This window comes from Panulirus ornatus, chromosome 58 (assembly GCF_036320965.1).
Source record: "Panulirus ornatus isolate Po-2019 chromosome 58, ASM3632096v1, whole genome shotgun sequence".
Classification (NCBI taxonomy): Eukaryota; Metazoa; Arthropoda; class Malacostraca; order Decapoda; family Palinuridae; genus Panulirus; species Panulirus ornatus.
Window position 1 is genome coordinate 15,657,415 of NC_092281.1, and position 12,288 is coordinate 15,669,702.

Consider the following 12,288-nt stretch of genomic DNA (forward strand, 5'->3'; position numbering starts at 1 on the left):
CCCCCTTAATCATCATTCTCCCATACAACTTACCAAGTATAACTCAACATATGCATACCTCTGCAATTTAAACATTCCCTTTCGTCCCCTTATCTTTACATAATGGCACTATACAGGCTTTCCACCAGTCCTCAATCATCCGATACCCACCATCCTATCATCTGAAACATTCCACAGTTCTTCAGAATACTCACTCCATCTACTCTTTACCTCTTCTTTGCCTGTTAACATTATACAGTCTGCACTCCTTACTAATACTACAATTTGTTCTCTTGTTCTTAAACTATTCAACACCTTCAAAAGAATTTTCTAATTCTCTCTGAAATATGCCAGTAGTCTCTTATCCCATTTCTTATCTGCCCTCTTTTTCAGCTCCTACATTTTTCTCTTGACCTCCAGTTGGTTTCTCATGTGCATCTCCCAATCACTTGCATTCCTTCCCTACAGGTAATACTCATAAACCTCTCTTTCCTTATTCACTAGCAACTTACAGTTCTCATTCCACTACTCACTTACCTTTCTCAAATGCCAAACATTCCATCCTCTATATGCTATACAATTTATCAACATTTGGAAGAAATGCTTACCTTAATACCTTAAATCTTTAATGAATCTATTTACTACCTCCATAATGAACTAAATGAATGTTCTTCATCAAGTGACTTTTTATTACCTGTCTTCATGAACTCCAGTCCGAACATCCTTGACCGCAGCATATCCACAGGGAACCCAAGCATGTTTCTGCAGTGAGCGAAGGACTTGTTCCCCAACTTTCAGGTAGTATGGGTCATCTGTGGCCAGGTACAAGAGGTATGTAGACTCTAGGAACTCAGGTCGTAATGGATGTTGGCCCCAGTGAACCTGAGAATTAAAGAAATAATTTTTTTTTTTTTTTTTTTTTTTTTTTTTTTATACTTTGTCGCTGTCTCCCGCGTTTGCGAGGTAGCGCAAGGAAACAGATGAAAGAAATGGCCCAACCCCCCCCATACACATGTACATACACACGTCCACACACGCAAATATACATACCTACACAGCTTTCCATGGTTTACCCCAGACGCTTCACATGCCTTGATTCAATCCACTGACAGCACGGGATACAGAACATATATTAATCATATCATACGAGAAGTTGTGAAAAGTCAATGAAACACCTAGGTTAGGTTCTGGTTCTCTGTATCCACATAAAGAGTGCATAGTTTGTGGAAATACAGGAAATCCTGGTGGAAAGATGAATGACAATTCAATCATCAAACAACGGGAGCTACCATAAAAGGACTCATGGAGCAAAAGCTGGGAGTCATCATTTGAATGTTAATTTTCATGGGCTGAACAACTCCCAATATTCTGACACTGGTATGGCTGCTAACTTTCTTGGACACTACAGGTGTTTATGCAAAGAGATCACACAGCTCTGGAAGCAACTGTTAAATGCTTAAGCAGACATTTGGCATTCCAAAGCTTTCTGAAAAATGGGCATTTTTCAAATAAAAGAAAACAATTATTCTCTCACAAAATGAAAGATCATCATGTAAGAATAACATGACAGAGAAACAAGTGAAATCAGCCTCAAATTTCCCCTAAGGGAAAAAAAAGAAACATGAGCTTCTGACGGTAAGTGCTACACACACTGGCAATGATATATCTCAACTATGATATATCTCAACTATCACCACCTCATTAATATAATGTTTTGTGGCATTTGGTTCATTACAGCATCACCAAATACAATTTCATATCATTCTTTAAAACTCACTTTTCTCTCCAGAGTTGAGAGAGAGAGAGAGAGAGAGAGAGAGAGAGAGAGAGAGAGAGAGAGATATTATATATATATGTATGTATATACATGTGTATGGGGGTGGGTTGGGCCATTTCTTTCGTCTGTTTCCTTGCGCTACCTCGCAAACGCGGGAGACAGCGACAAAAAAAAAAAAAAAAAAAAAAAAAAATATATATATATATATATATATATATATATATATATATATATATATATATATATATATATATATATTATCCCTGGGGATAGGGGATTAAGAATACTTCCCACGTATTCCCTGCGTGTCGTAGAAGGTGACTAAAAGGGGAGGGAGCGGGGGGCTGGAAATCCTCCCCTCTCGTTTTTTTTTTTTTTTTTTTTTTTTTTTCAATTTTCCAAAAGAAGGAACAGAGAATTGGGCCAGGTGAGGGTAATCCCTCAAAGGCCCAGTCCTCTGTTCTTAATGCTACCTCGCTAATGCGGGAAATGGCGAATAGTTTGAAAGAAAGAAATATATATATATATATATATATATATATATATATATATATATATATATATATATATATTCAAGTCAGGAAAAAGATGACCATAAATACAACCAATCTTATGATACCTGACTGATCCTTTACCTCAAAAGAGGTATTCTTGGAAAAGCTTCCTCACCAAGGGTAGGAGTGCTAGAACTTGCTGACACATTTGTAACAAAAAGGCCTGAATAAGCGTACAAAACCAGTCAGTCCAAATCGAAAAATTTTCCTTCAGAGAAGGTTCAAACTGCCTGGGCACACCAGAGAATGAGTGGTCTGCTGCTAACCTCTGAACATTTCTAGGTATTCCCAGATATCTAAATGAAGACAACATATTCTGAAAATCGTGTCTTGAAAAGGGCAACATATGGATATTTCAATTTTCATATGCTTAACATACTGAAACCCTGTGATGGAAAAGGCAACCCCATATATGCTATGATAAATGAGAGGACTCTCATGTTTGGACAGTTTGGACAGGAGACATTTCTTGACTTCACAGCTTTAAGACTTTTACAACCCCACACAAGTCATTAGGGGGAGAATATAATGGTCCTCCAGAAAAGTAACCTGAATATCAATCCCAAGTAGGTCCCAAAATAAGTTAAAAGGGATGGGAGATATTCAAGGAATAAGAGCTGACATGTACAAAAGATGCATGTGGCAAGCATAAGGTGAGAGATGGGCAGGTTAGAAAGAGTAGTGAGTAGTGGGATGATGTAGTGAGTGGTGGGATGATGTAGTAAAGTTGCCAGTGAAAGAGAAAAGAGAGGTATATGGGTGGTACATGGAAGGAGTGCATATGTATATGAGAAAGCAGCAGGGAGGTCAAGAGCATCTGGACCTGCTACACAAACACTGGGAACAACAGAGATGCAAATTACAAAATAAAAGCCAGTGCTTAGTGAAGAGCTACATACACAATAAGAACATCTCAATAGCAAAGGATGTTTAAGATTTTTGATTGGTGGTGATGGCTGGGACTGTTAATGGGATGATTGGTGAGCAATGACATGAGCAATAGACAGAAGTAGTACGTGGGAACATTAGGCAGGAGCATTAGGTAAAAACATTAAAGAGAAGTAGTAATAGGAACATTTAAGTGGCAGCATTTAGTAGAAGTGGTAGGTTAGATTATTTAGCTGGAACATTAGGTAAAAGCATCTGGAAACATTGTGCAGGAGCTGCCCTCTCTTTAAGACCTGTTAAAAATGAGGCACTAAAGGCTCAGAAGCAGCATTGGAGTTCACCAGTTACGGAGACTCTTTTGCCATGGCCAACCCCCAAAGGAGTTCTCAGAGGGAATGAGCACCAGAGATATAAACACACAGATAGACCTTGACACTAACAGTCTTAATGACCCTGAAAATTAATTGGACTAAAGCCCAAATAATTAAAACACCAACCAGTGCTCAGGATTCTACATATTAAAGTAAGTGCTTAAAATGAGTCTCAGGGCCAGCGTGACAAAAAATTAATACAGACTGAGTAATGTTATGGATATCTATTGAATACTACAGACAGAAAGTAAAATACAATATAATGGCAATAAAACTGATGAAAGTGATATTAAGTACATACAGATATGAAAGTGATTCACAAGGTAATAAACAATGATAAGCATATAAAAAAATCTTTTATATCAAGGGGGAACTAGACTAACTAATACCAATGACTGGGCACTAGTTATTGCAAATAGGTCACAAAACATTATAAATACCAAATAACAGCAGAGGCAAATAGGAACACAATTCTTAATTATCTTAAGAAATCAAATGTGTGAATAAGGAACAAATGATTATAGAGAAGAAACTATCATATCACATTTGAGAGAAATAGATTAAGTCAAAATGACTTGATATAAGGTATGTAGTATCTTGTAGGCAGCCATCAACCAGGGAGGTACATTACAAATACTAACTGCCTAAGTATCAGGAGGGTTAGCAACAGCTGTGTAGAGAGCCAGCACTTCAGAGATTGTCATGCTGCACTCCTCTGATCCAGACAGCAGTCTCTTCTGTTTACCTCACTCACAAAGACTGCTGGTATTCTGTCCAAAAACATAATCTCTCCTTGTCACACATAACACTAGGCAACACTTAATTCACACAACTCATTCTTTGTAACTCTAGACTTTCTTGCAGTGAGCACTATATGCTAGCCCTGCCTTTTGGTAAAATGGCTGGAGCAACAGATAGTAGTAGTAGGTAATAACATTAGACAGAAACATTAGGCAGAAGTAGGAAGGAACATTAGGTGGGAGCATTCAGCAAAGTAGTAGGTTGAAACATTTGGCAGGAGCATTAAGTAAACACATAAGGTGGAAGTAGTTAGTAGAAACAATAGGTAAGAGTCTCTGGAAACACTGCACTTGAGTTGCCCTATGCCAATAGTCTGTTGAGGGTGAGACACAAAAGGGTAAAAAGCAACACATAGTTCACCAGTTACAGGGACTCTTTTCCCATAGCCACCCCCTTGAAGGAGTTCCCAAAGGGAACAAGCATCAGAAATACAGGCAGACGTGATATAAATATGCGCATGTGTCTTGCTGCCAGGTCAGTGACCTTTCTCTGCCCCTCTAACACTCCCTATTAATAATCTTTCTTTTCTAAAAATCTGACAAATATATTCTTTATTTGCTTTCAATTAGACATTCAATGACAAAAGTTCTGCTGAATAATAAACATAAGTTAAAGTACAGAAATGCCACAAATTCATTCTGCCTAATTGTTGTTTAGATCAGTCTGGGAAAGTTTGGATAGCTGCTTAGGGTCTACTAATGAGTCTATGATGGCTGAATACTATAAGGTGCATGAAAATTATTCAGTCTTCTCATTTCTTCATATATGCTTCTGACTACACACAAAAAATTTCTACCTTGCTAAATCTGTTGTACTGCATCTACTTTTTTCTCTAAGATGAGCACCTTTTTCTCTTCTTAGCAGCTGACTGGGAACTTATGTTAGTTTTCCTCTTTGTCACTGTGAAGGGATTGAGCCAGTTTTTGAAGATTTAATCCAAAGTAAGATTGGGGGCAACTCATACAGTGGTTTGATGGCATCAACTGTAAAGTTTCTGTACTTTTTCAAGAGATTATAGGAAGTATTGAGCTCAATTTCTGCTATGTTAATAATTTTGGAAAGCTGGTTTTTATCTTTGCAATATTTCACGTGTATTGTGTATTTAGAGCTAACAATTTTTTGATTAGTATGGTAACCACTTCTAAAACATAAAACCAAAAGCCTTTCTATGTTTCAGAGATGTGGCTCATATCAAAGGAACATGCCACAAAATAAGCACTTTCTAAAATCAAGTGCTGAGGGCAAAACCCATAGAAAATACCAGAAAGAATCATCAATGGTTAGTGATCCAAACACAGGTAACCAATATATAAGTAATCCATGCCATAACCAGTATATGAACAAGACTCAATAAGCAATCACTTACAAAAACAAGTCAATAAGCACTCACTTACAAAAACAGTCCTCACAACTAATGGAAACTTTCATTGAAACAGGACCTACCTATTCAAACCCAGGAATCATGGAAAAAGGGGAAATCCTAATTACTACAGACATGAAGTGATAACTTTACTACAAATGATCTTTTAATGCACACTTCAAATGGTCTAATATTAAAAAATTGCATGAAGGGATGATAATCTTTTTATTTCATAGCTGGACTCATGGAACTGCTAATTAGCAAAAAAAATTATGCCAATATGAACAAATAAGAAAGAACTATAAATGGAAAGACAGCCCACAATGACAGAGGAGTCAGTAAGGAGAAATGAGTGAAAGAAAGAAAAGAAGGTATATGTGATAAACAGGAGGTGTCCATATTGACTGGAAAACTAAGCTTTCATTTATAAAAAACAATAATAAAGAACTATAAATTGCAGGTTATTTAATGTATGTATGACTCATGGTGAGGTGCCTGAGGATTGGCGAAATGCGTGCATAGTGCCACTGTACAAAGGCAAAGGGGATAAGAGTGAGTGCTCAAATTACAGAGGTATAAGTTTGTTGAGTATTCCTGGTAAACTATATGGGAGGGTATTGATTGAGAGGGTGAAGGCATGTACAGAGCATCAGATTGGGGAAGAGCAGTGCGGTTTCAGAAGTGGTAGAGGATGTGTGGATCAGGTGTTTGCATTGAAGAATGTATGTGAGAAATACTTAGAAAAGCAAATGGATTTGTATGTAGCATTTATGGATCTGGAGAAGGCATATGATAGAGTTGATAGAGATGCTCTGTGGAAGGTATTAAGAATATATGGTGTGGGAGGCAAGTTGTTAGAAGCAGTGAAAAGTTTTTATCGAGGATGTAAGGCATGTGTACGTGTAGGAAGAGAGGAAAGTGATTGGTTCTCAGTGAATGTAGGTTTGCGGCAGGGGTGTGTGATGTCTCCATGGTTGTTTAATTTGTTTATGGATGGGGTTGTTAGGGAGGTAAATGCAAGAGTCCTGGAAAGAGGGGCAAGTATGAAGTCTGTTGGGGATGAGAGAGCTTGGGAAGTGAGTCAGTTGTTGTTCGCTGATGATACAGCGCTGGTGGCTGATTCATGTGAGAAACTGCAGAAGCTGGTGACTGAGTTTGGTAAAGTGTGTGGAAGAAGAAAGTTAAGAGTAAATGTGAATAAGAGCAAGGTTATTAGGTACAGTAGGGTTGAGGGTCAAGTCAATTGGGAGGTGAGTTTGAATGGAGAAAAACTGGAGGAAGTGAAGTGTTTTAGATATCTGGGAGTGGATCTGTCAGCGGATGGAACCATGGAAGCGGAAGTGGATCATAGGGTGGGGGAGGGGGCGAAAATTTTGGGAGCCTTGAAAAATGTGTGGAAGTCGAGAACATTATCTCGGAAAGCAAAAATGGGTATGTTTGAAGGAATAGTGGTTCCAACAATGTTGTATGGTTGCGAGGCGTGGGCTATCGATAGAGTTGTGCGCAGGAGGATGGATGTGCTGGAAATGAGATGTTTGAGGACAATGTGTGGTGTGAGGTGGTTTGATCGAGTAAGTAACGTAAGGGTAAGAGAGATGTGTGGAAATAAAAAGAGCGTGGTTGAGAGAGCAGAAGAGGGTGTTTTGAAATGGTTTGGGCACATGGAGAGAATGAGTGAGGAAAGATTGACCAAGAGGATATATGTGTCGGAGGTGGAGGGAACGAGGAGAAGAGGGAGACCAAATTGGAGGTGGAAAGATGGAGTGAAAAAGATTTTGTGTGATCGGGGCCTGAACATGCAGGAGGGTGAAAGGAGGGCAAGGAATAGAGTGAATTGGAGCGATGTGGTATACAGGGGTTGACGTGCTGTCAGTGGATTGAATCAAGGCATGTGAAGCGTCTGGGGTAAACCATGGAAAGCTGTGTAGGTATGTATAGTTGCGTGTGTGGACGTGTGTATGTACGTGTGTATGGGGGTTGGGCCATTTCTTTCGTCTGTTTCCTCGCGCTACCTCGCAAACGCGGGAGACAGCGACAAAGTATAAAAAAAAAAAAAAAAAAAAAAAAAAAAAATTGCAGTCAGATTAAATAACTACATATGGTAAACCCTTGATTTAATGGACTAATCGAGGGGAGGGTGTGTCCATTAATGCCGAAAGTCCATTAAATCGAATGTAACCTAAGGGCCAATCTTTAATACAAGATACAATAATACAGTATATAGTTCACATGCTTTCTTTTAAGTCCTGTATCACTTGATGCCATTTTGAATTGTAAGGACTTCAAAATTATTTAGTAAATAGTCACAATTCTCTGTATACAACCTGACCACATGATAGACTGAGGCAGAGACCAAAACAAAGCAGATATACCCCATGCTACCAAAAACAAGTGCAATATCAAATGCGTATGGTGTGGCGTTTGATTTTTTCAATTATCATCAATTAATGTATCATTATTTGCCCAGTCTGTTAAATCCAAAATCCATTACATAAGAGATCCATTAAATTGAGGGTTTACTGTATCTGAAAGCCCTCTGGGAAGAGATTTGGAATGGTGCACAACTACTGCCACATCTTTTAAGGGATACGACCCAATGCAACATACAAAAACAGTTTTGGAAAGATTTGTAGACATTAACAACCTTGTATACCATGATGCAATTGTTGCAACAATTTCAAGTTTTGTGCAATTTGCACCTGAGATCACTACTGCATCACTTACATGAAAAAAATCATTAAGTAATTCCAAATGAAGCGTGAAATTTAGCATGTTAATACTCGAAGCCTGCTCTCTCATGGTAATCAAACTCTATTACATGGCAACCCTAGACAGCATTCATCACAAGTCCATCAGTTACCTCCTTGCAACTATGCTGGAAAGTGCTGTATGTGAGCTCTTTTGAAAAGTTTCTCAAGTCCCTCTCTTACACTTCTAACCTCCACTGTCCTGTAATGTTCGACTGTAAAACTGTTTGTAAAGCATAGATAAGAGTATTTTACGATGTCTCACTAATTCAAACTTGTAACCAACACCTGAGTGGTTCATGAACTGCCACTGTATCTCAATAAGTGCCCCTTTATGTGCATGCAATAAATGTCTCTTCCCTCCGTAAATGTAATACAAAGTGTTATGCTATAAGATACTTATGTTTTCATTACATAACTCATCGCTTTTGTTCAACCCCATTACAATGCCCTTCTACATGTGCATGTGGTTAATGTCTGATTGTTGCCTTAACACAGACTAAATTAAACCCTGAATGTGAAAATGTCCACCCTGAACCCGATGGCAGCAACTATATGTCCAAGTCCATTTTGTGGGTTTCTGGTCACTTAACACAGGCATAGGGATATTGCAAAGCAGACAAGCAGCATCTTGCAATATGACTTTCTCCTGCTGCCTCTTCTTCCCAGCCAACACAGGCAACCACCTACACTTTCCGTTGCCATCAGTGTTGCCTACCCTACCGCACCCTTTGCAACTCCCCCAATCATTTAATATTGCATCAAAAGGTAAAACTGTTATAAAATACATTTTTAATCTATTAGCATATTACAACAATGATTATATTGTTGTATACTTCCAGTATGCTATATAACAGTACACTACATGGGGATGGGTTTTATCCTAAAATTGCCAACAGCTAAAACGTATATGCTAGCAAAATTGTACAATCACCATAACATACCCTGACACTTATAATAGCCAATGGAATAATAAAAAATGAAAAAATATAAAAGTAAAAATAAAAACTAAAAAGAGAGGGAACAGTTTTTTGAAAAATTTCTTGATATTCCATTTCTTTTAATCTATCAGCCTAGTTTAACTCATAGCCAATTTTGGATTTCATCAATAAAAAGCTTAAAAATATTTTCATTTTTTGTTATGTAAGACTTACTGTGCTTAATAATTTTTTGTTGGTAAAAATATGAGCAGATTGTACTGAAATATCAAAATACATGACTTCACATCAGAATTTATTCTTGCTTTGTCTGAAAGAGCAACCAATTTTACATAAAATGTAGTGAGTTTCATTAAAAAAAAAAAATGAATTGGTTGAGAAAAAGTTTATCAAAAGAAAAAATACAGCTTGGTTCTTCCATGCTAGGTTACAACTAATCCCATGTGTGGGAGGGGATAAAGTTAACAGTAAGGCAGTGACTATCATCTTGAATGGGTGTGCACAAGCATTCATGAAGATCTTCCTCTAGCAATATTCTAGTGTAAGAGTGTCATTAATGGTACAAGAAATATGTGCTTGAAAGGCTTTAGTTCCACATAATTCGGCAACTTTTAGGCAAAGAAAGTGACTTTATCAAAATTACTAATCTGAATTAAAATCTAAGACCACTTTCCTTGTGGTGTAAAGTTGTTTCTCCCTTGCTCTTTCATGAACATAATTTCAGTTTCTGCTTTAGTTAGCAGACAGCTTGCATACCTCAGCACTGAGTACTTGGAAGGCCACTGCAACACATTTTTGCTGGGTGGCCACTGGCAACCCAAAAGTAACACTGTGATGTTTGTTTCTTTAACCTACTGCTAAGCTTTAAAACTCCTTACTTTATTATGCTTTCAGTATCAAACAGGACATGACATGTCTCTTTTTACAGGGGAAGTATTCCACTTCATCAGATCCTCAAAAACAAAATTGCAAATATAAGTAGGTAGCTGTTGAGCAATCATTTTCATTCACTATTTCTATTACTGTTTCATAGAACTGAAAATATGAGAATCAGTGCAATGAGTTTCACTCACCATATTCAAACTACTCCAGAACCTTAACTGGAAAAGAGTCTTTGGAACTTACATACCAATAATTACAAGAGAAACTGAAACGAGTCAAATATTACATAAATGTAATACCTTTTAGAAATAAATGTAGTAATGTGTACAACAAAAACTAGAACTAGTTCAAGTATCAAATATATGGAAGATCTATCATGCACTGCTATATATGTCATTGTTGGGTGAATGAATACAATATTTATGACACTAATTCTTATGTATCTTGAAAAGAAAAGCCACACACCGCAACTAATACAGATGAAAAAACTTCACTAGCATAAATTTTTTGATGGGCATCAAGTAACAACATTCCTGTCAGGATTAATAATCAACTAATCCATGTAAAAGAGATTCATGGCAAATACTATGAGCTTTGCATGCTGTTTCTGACTTCAATCACTTTCTCATCTGCATAACAATTAAAAAAGAGATTATCTGGTTCTGATAGGCTTTTTGGATGAGACCACTGCTTGATAACCTATGTACTTCCTCAAGCATGCTATAATCCTAATGAGTTCCAGGCTATTAAGTGCATATAAATTCAATGTCAGTAGCTCCATTAAATAATACATGCCTCTGAAGCCCTTCAGAGAAGGCTACAAGGTATGGGTACAGGCTTACAGCAGTGGTTATGTGTGCCAATTTGAAGCATGTACAGGTCAAACACCTGGAACTATTGGAGCAGGTCTAGGCCAAAATGTTGAGTACTAATTGTCAGCAATACTGAATTACAAAGCATTCAAACATCTGGTGGAAAATATATTTTCCTCAATTTTACTGGTAAAATCTATGGCTGATAAGGATTCAGACAGATAATATGAAACAATTAGTACCAATTAATGAAGACCTCCTGATTTTCTCTCTGACAAAGATCCCAGTTCAGGGCATGCAGATTGGCAAATGGAGCCTTCCATTATCTCCAGTAAGATATGAATGGAAAACAAGGTAACCCTTATGCATGATCCACGAAGAAACAAAAGCAAGCAGTCATAACAATAAAGACAGCAACAGTAATGACCTTCAGTGCTCTAAGACCATTGTGCTCACATGGGTTGTCAACTGGGCAGATATGTTCAAGTTGTTGCATTTAATCAACTTGAACCAAGGTCTCATAAATAGTGGCACCAAATCTCTTTCCATTTAATGGATATAACTGTGGTGTCTGGCTTTATAATGTATCAACACATTCCCCCAAAAGAGAAAATCAAGGTAAGAGGTTTCAAGGCCTATGCCAATGCTGCTATGATTTGTACAGCCGGAATGCCTAATTGGAGGGACAGTGAGCAGAATATAGCAAGTGCACCAAGACAGCACAAACAAAACATTCCAAATGAAATATGGCGTGATCAGTCAAAGCATATGCCAGAATTTGGACTGACCTTCCAGTGATGCAACCACTGCAGCACAATATAGGAACCACACAGGACAAGATGGTAGTGCAGTACATGCAAAGTTCCTCAGTTTAACAGCTCCTCACATGCTTGTTTTCCACTGTAACAAAGAGTTATTAAATAACAATTTGTGTATTGACATAAAGAAGCACCCAGAGCAAGAGGGATGTGCATTACACACCATTTGTTTAAAAAAAGTTGTCAGGCCATGGACATACTTCTGGTTTTGAGGAATTTAATTTTTGTTTCAAAATGAGGATCATATATATACTGTGCATCATTTCTTTCTATGTCAATCTCAAAGAAGAATTAATCACCAATCAAAAAAAAATTAACCAACTGACTGAAAATGTAAAGATCAACATAAACAAACGTCTTT

The 12,288-nt window shown here is 37.5% G+C and overlaps 1 protein-coding gene across 1 annotated transcript in view; it reads right to left on the minus strand.

The window, feature by feature from the left end:
* Nucleotides 1-12,288, minus strand: part of Edem2 (ER degradation enhancer, mannosidase alpha-like 2) — a 96,929-nt gene that overhangs the window by 24,395 nt on the left and 60,246 nt on the right. The window contains exon 9 of the mRNA XM_071695376.1: nt 674-861. Within this exon, the coding sequence (XP_071551477.1) occupies nt 674-861 (188 nt within the window). The remainder of the gene's footprint in view (nt 1-673; nt 862-12,288) is intronic.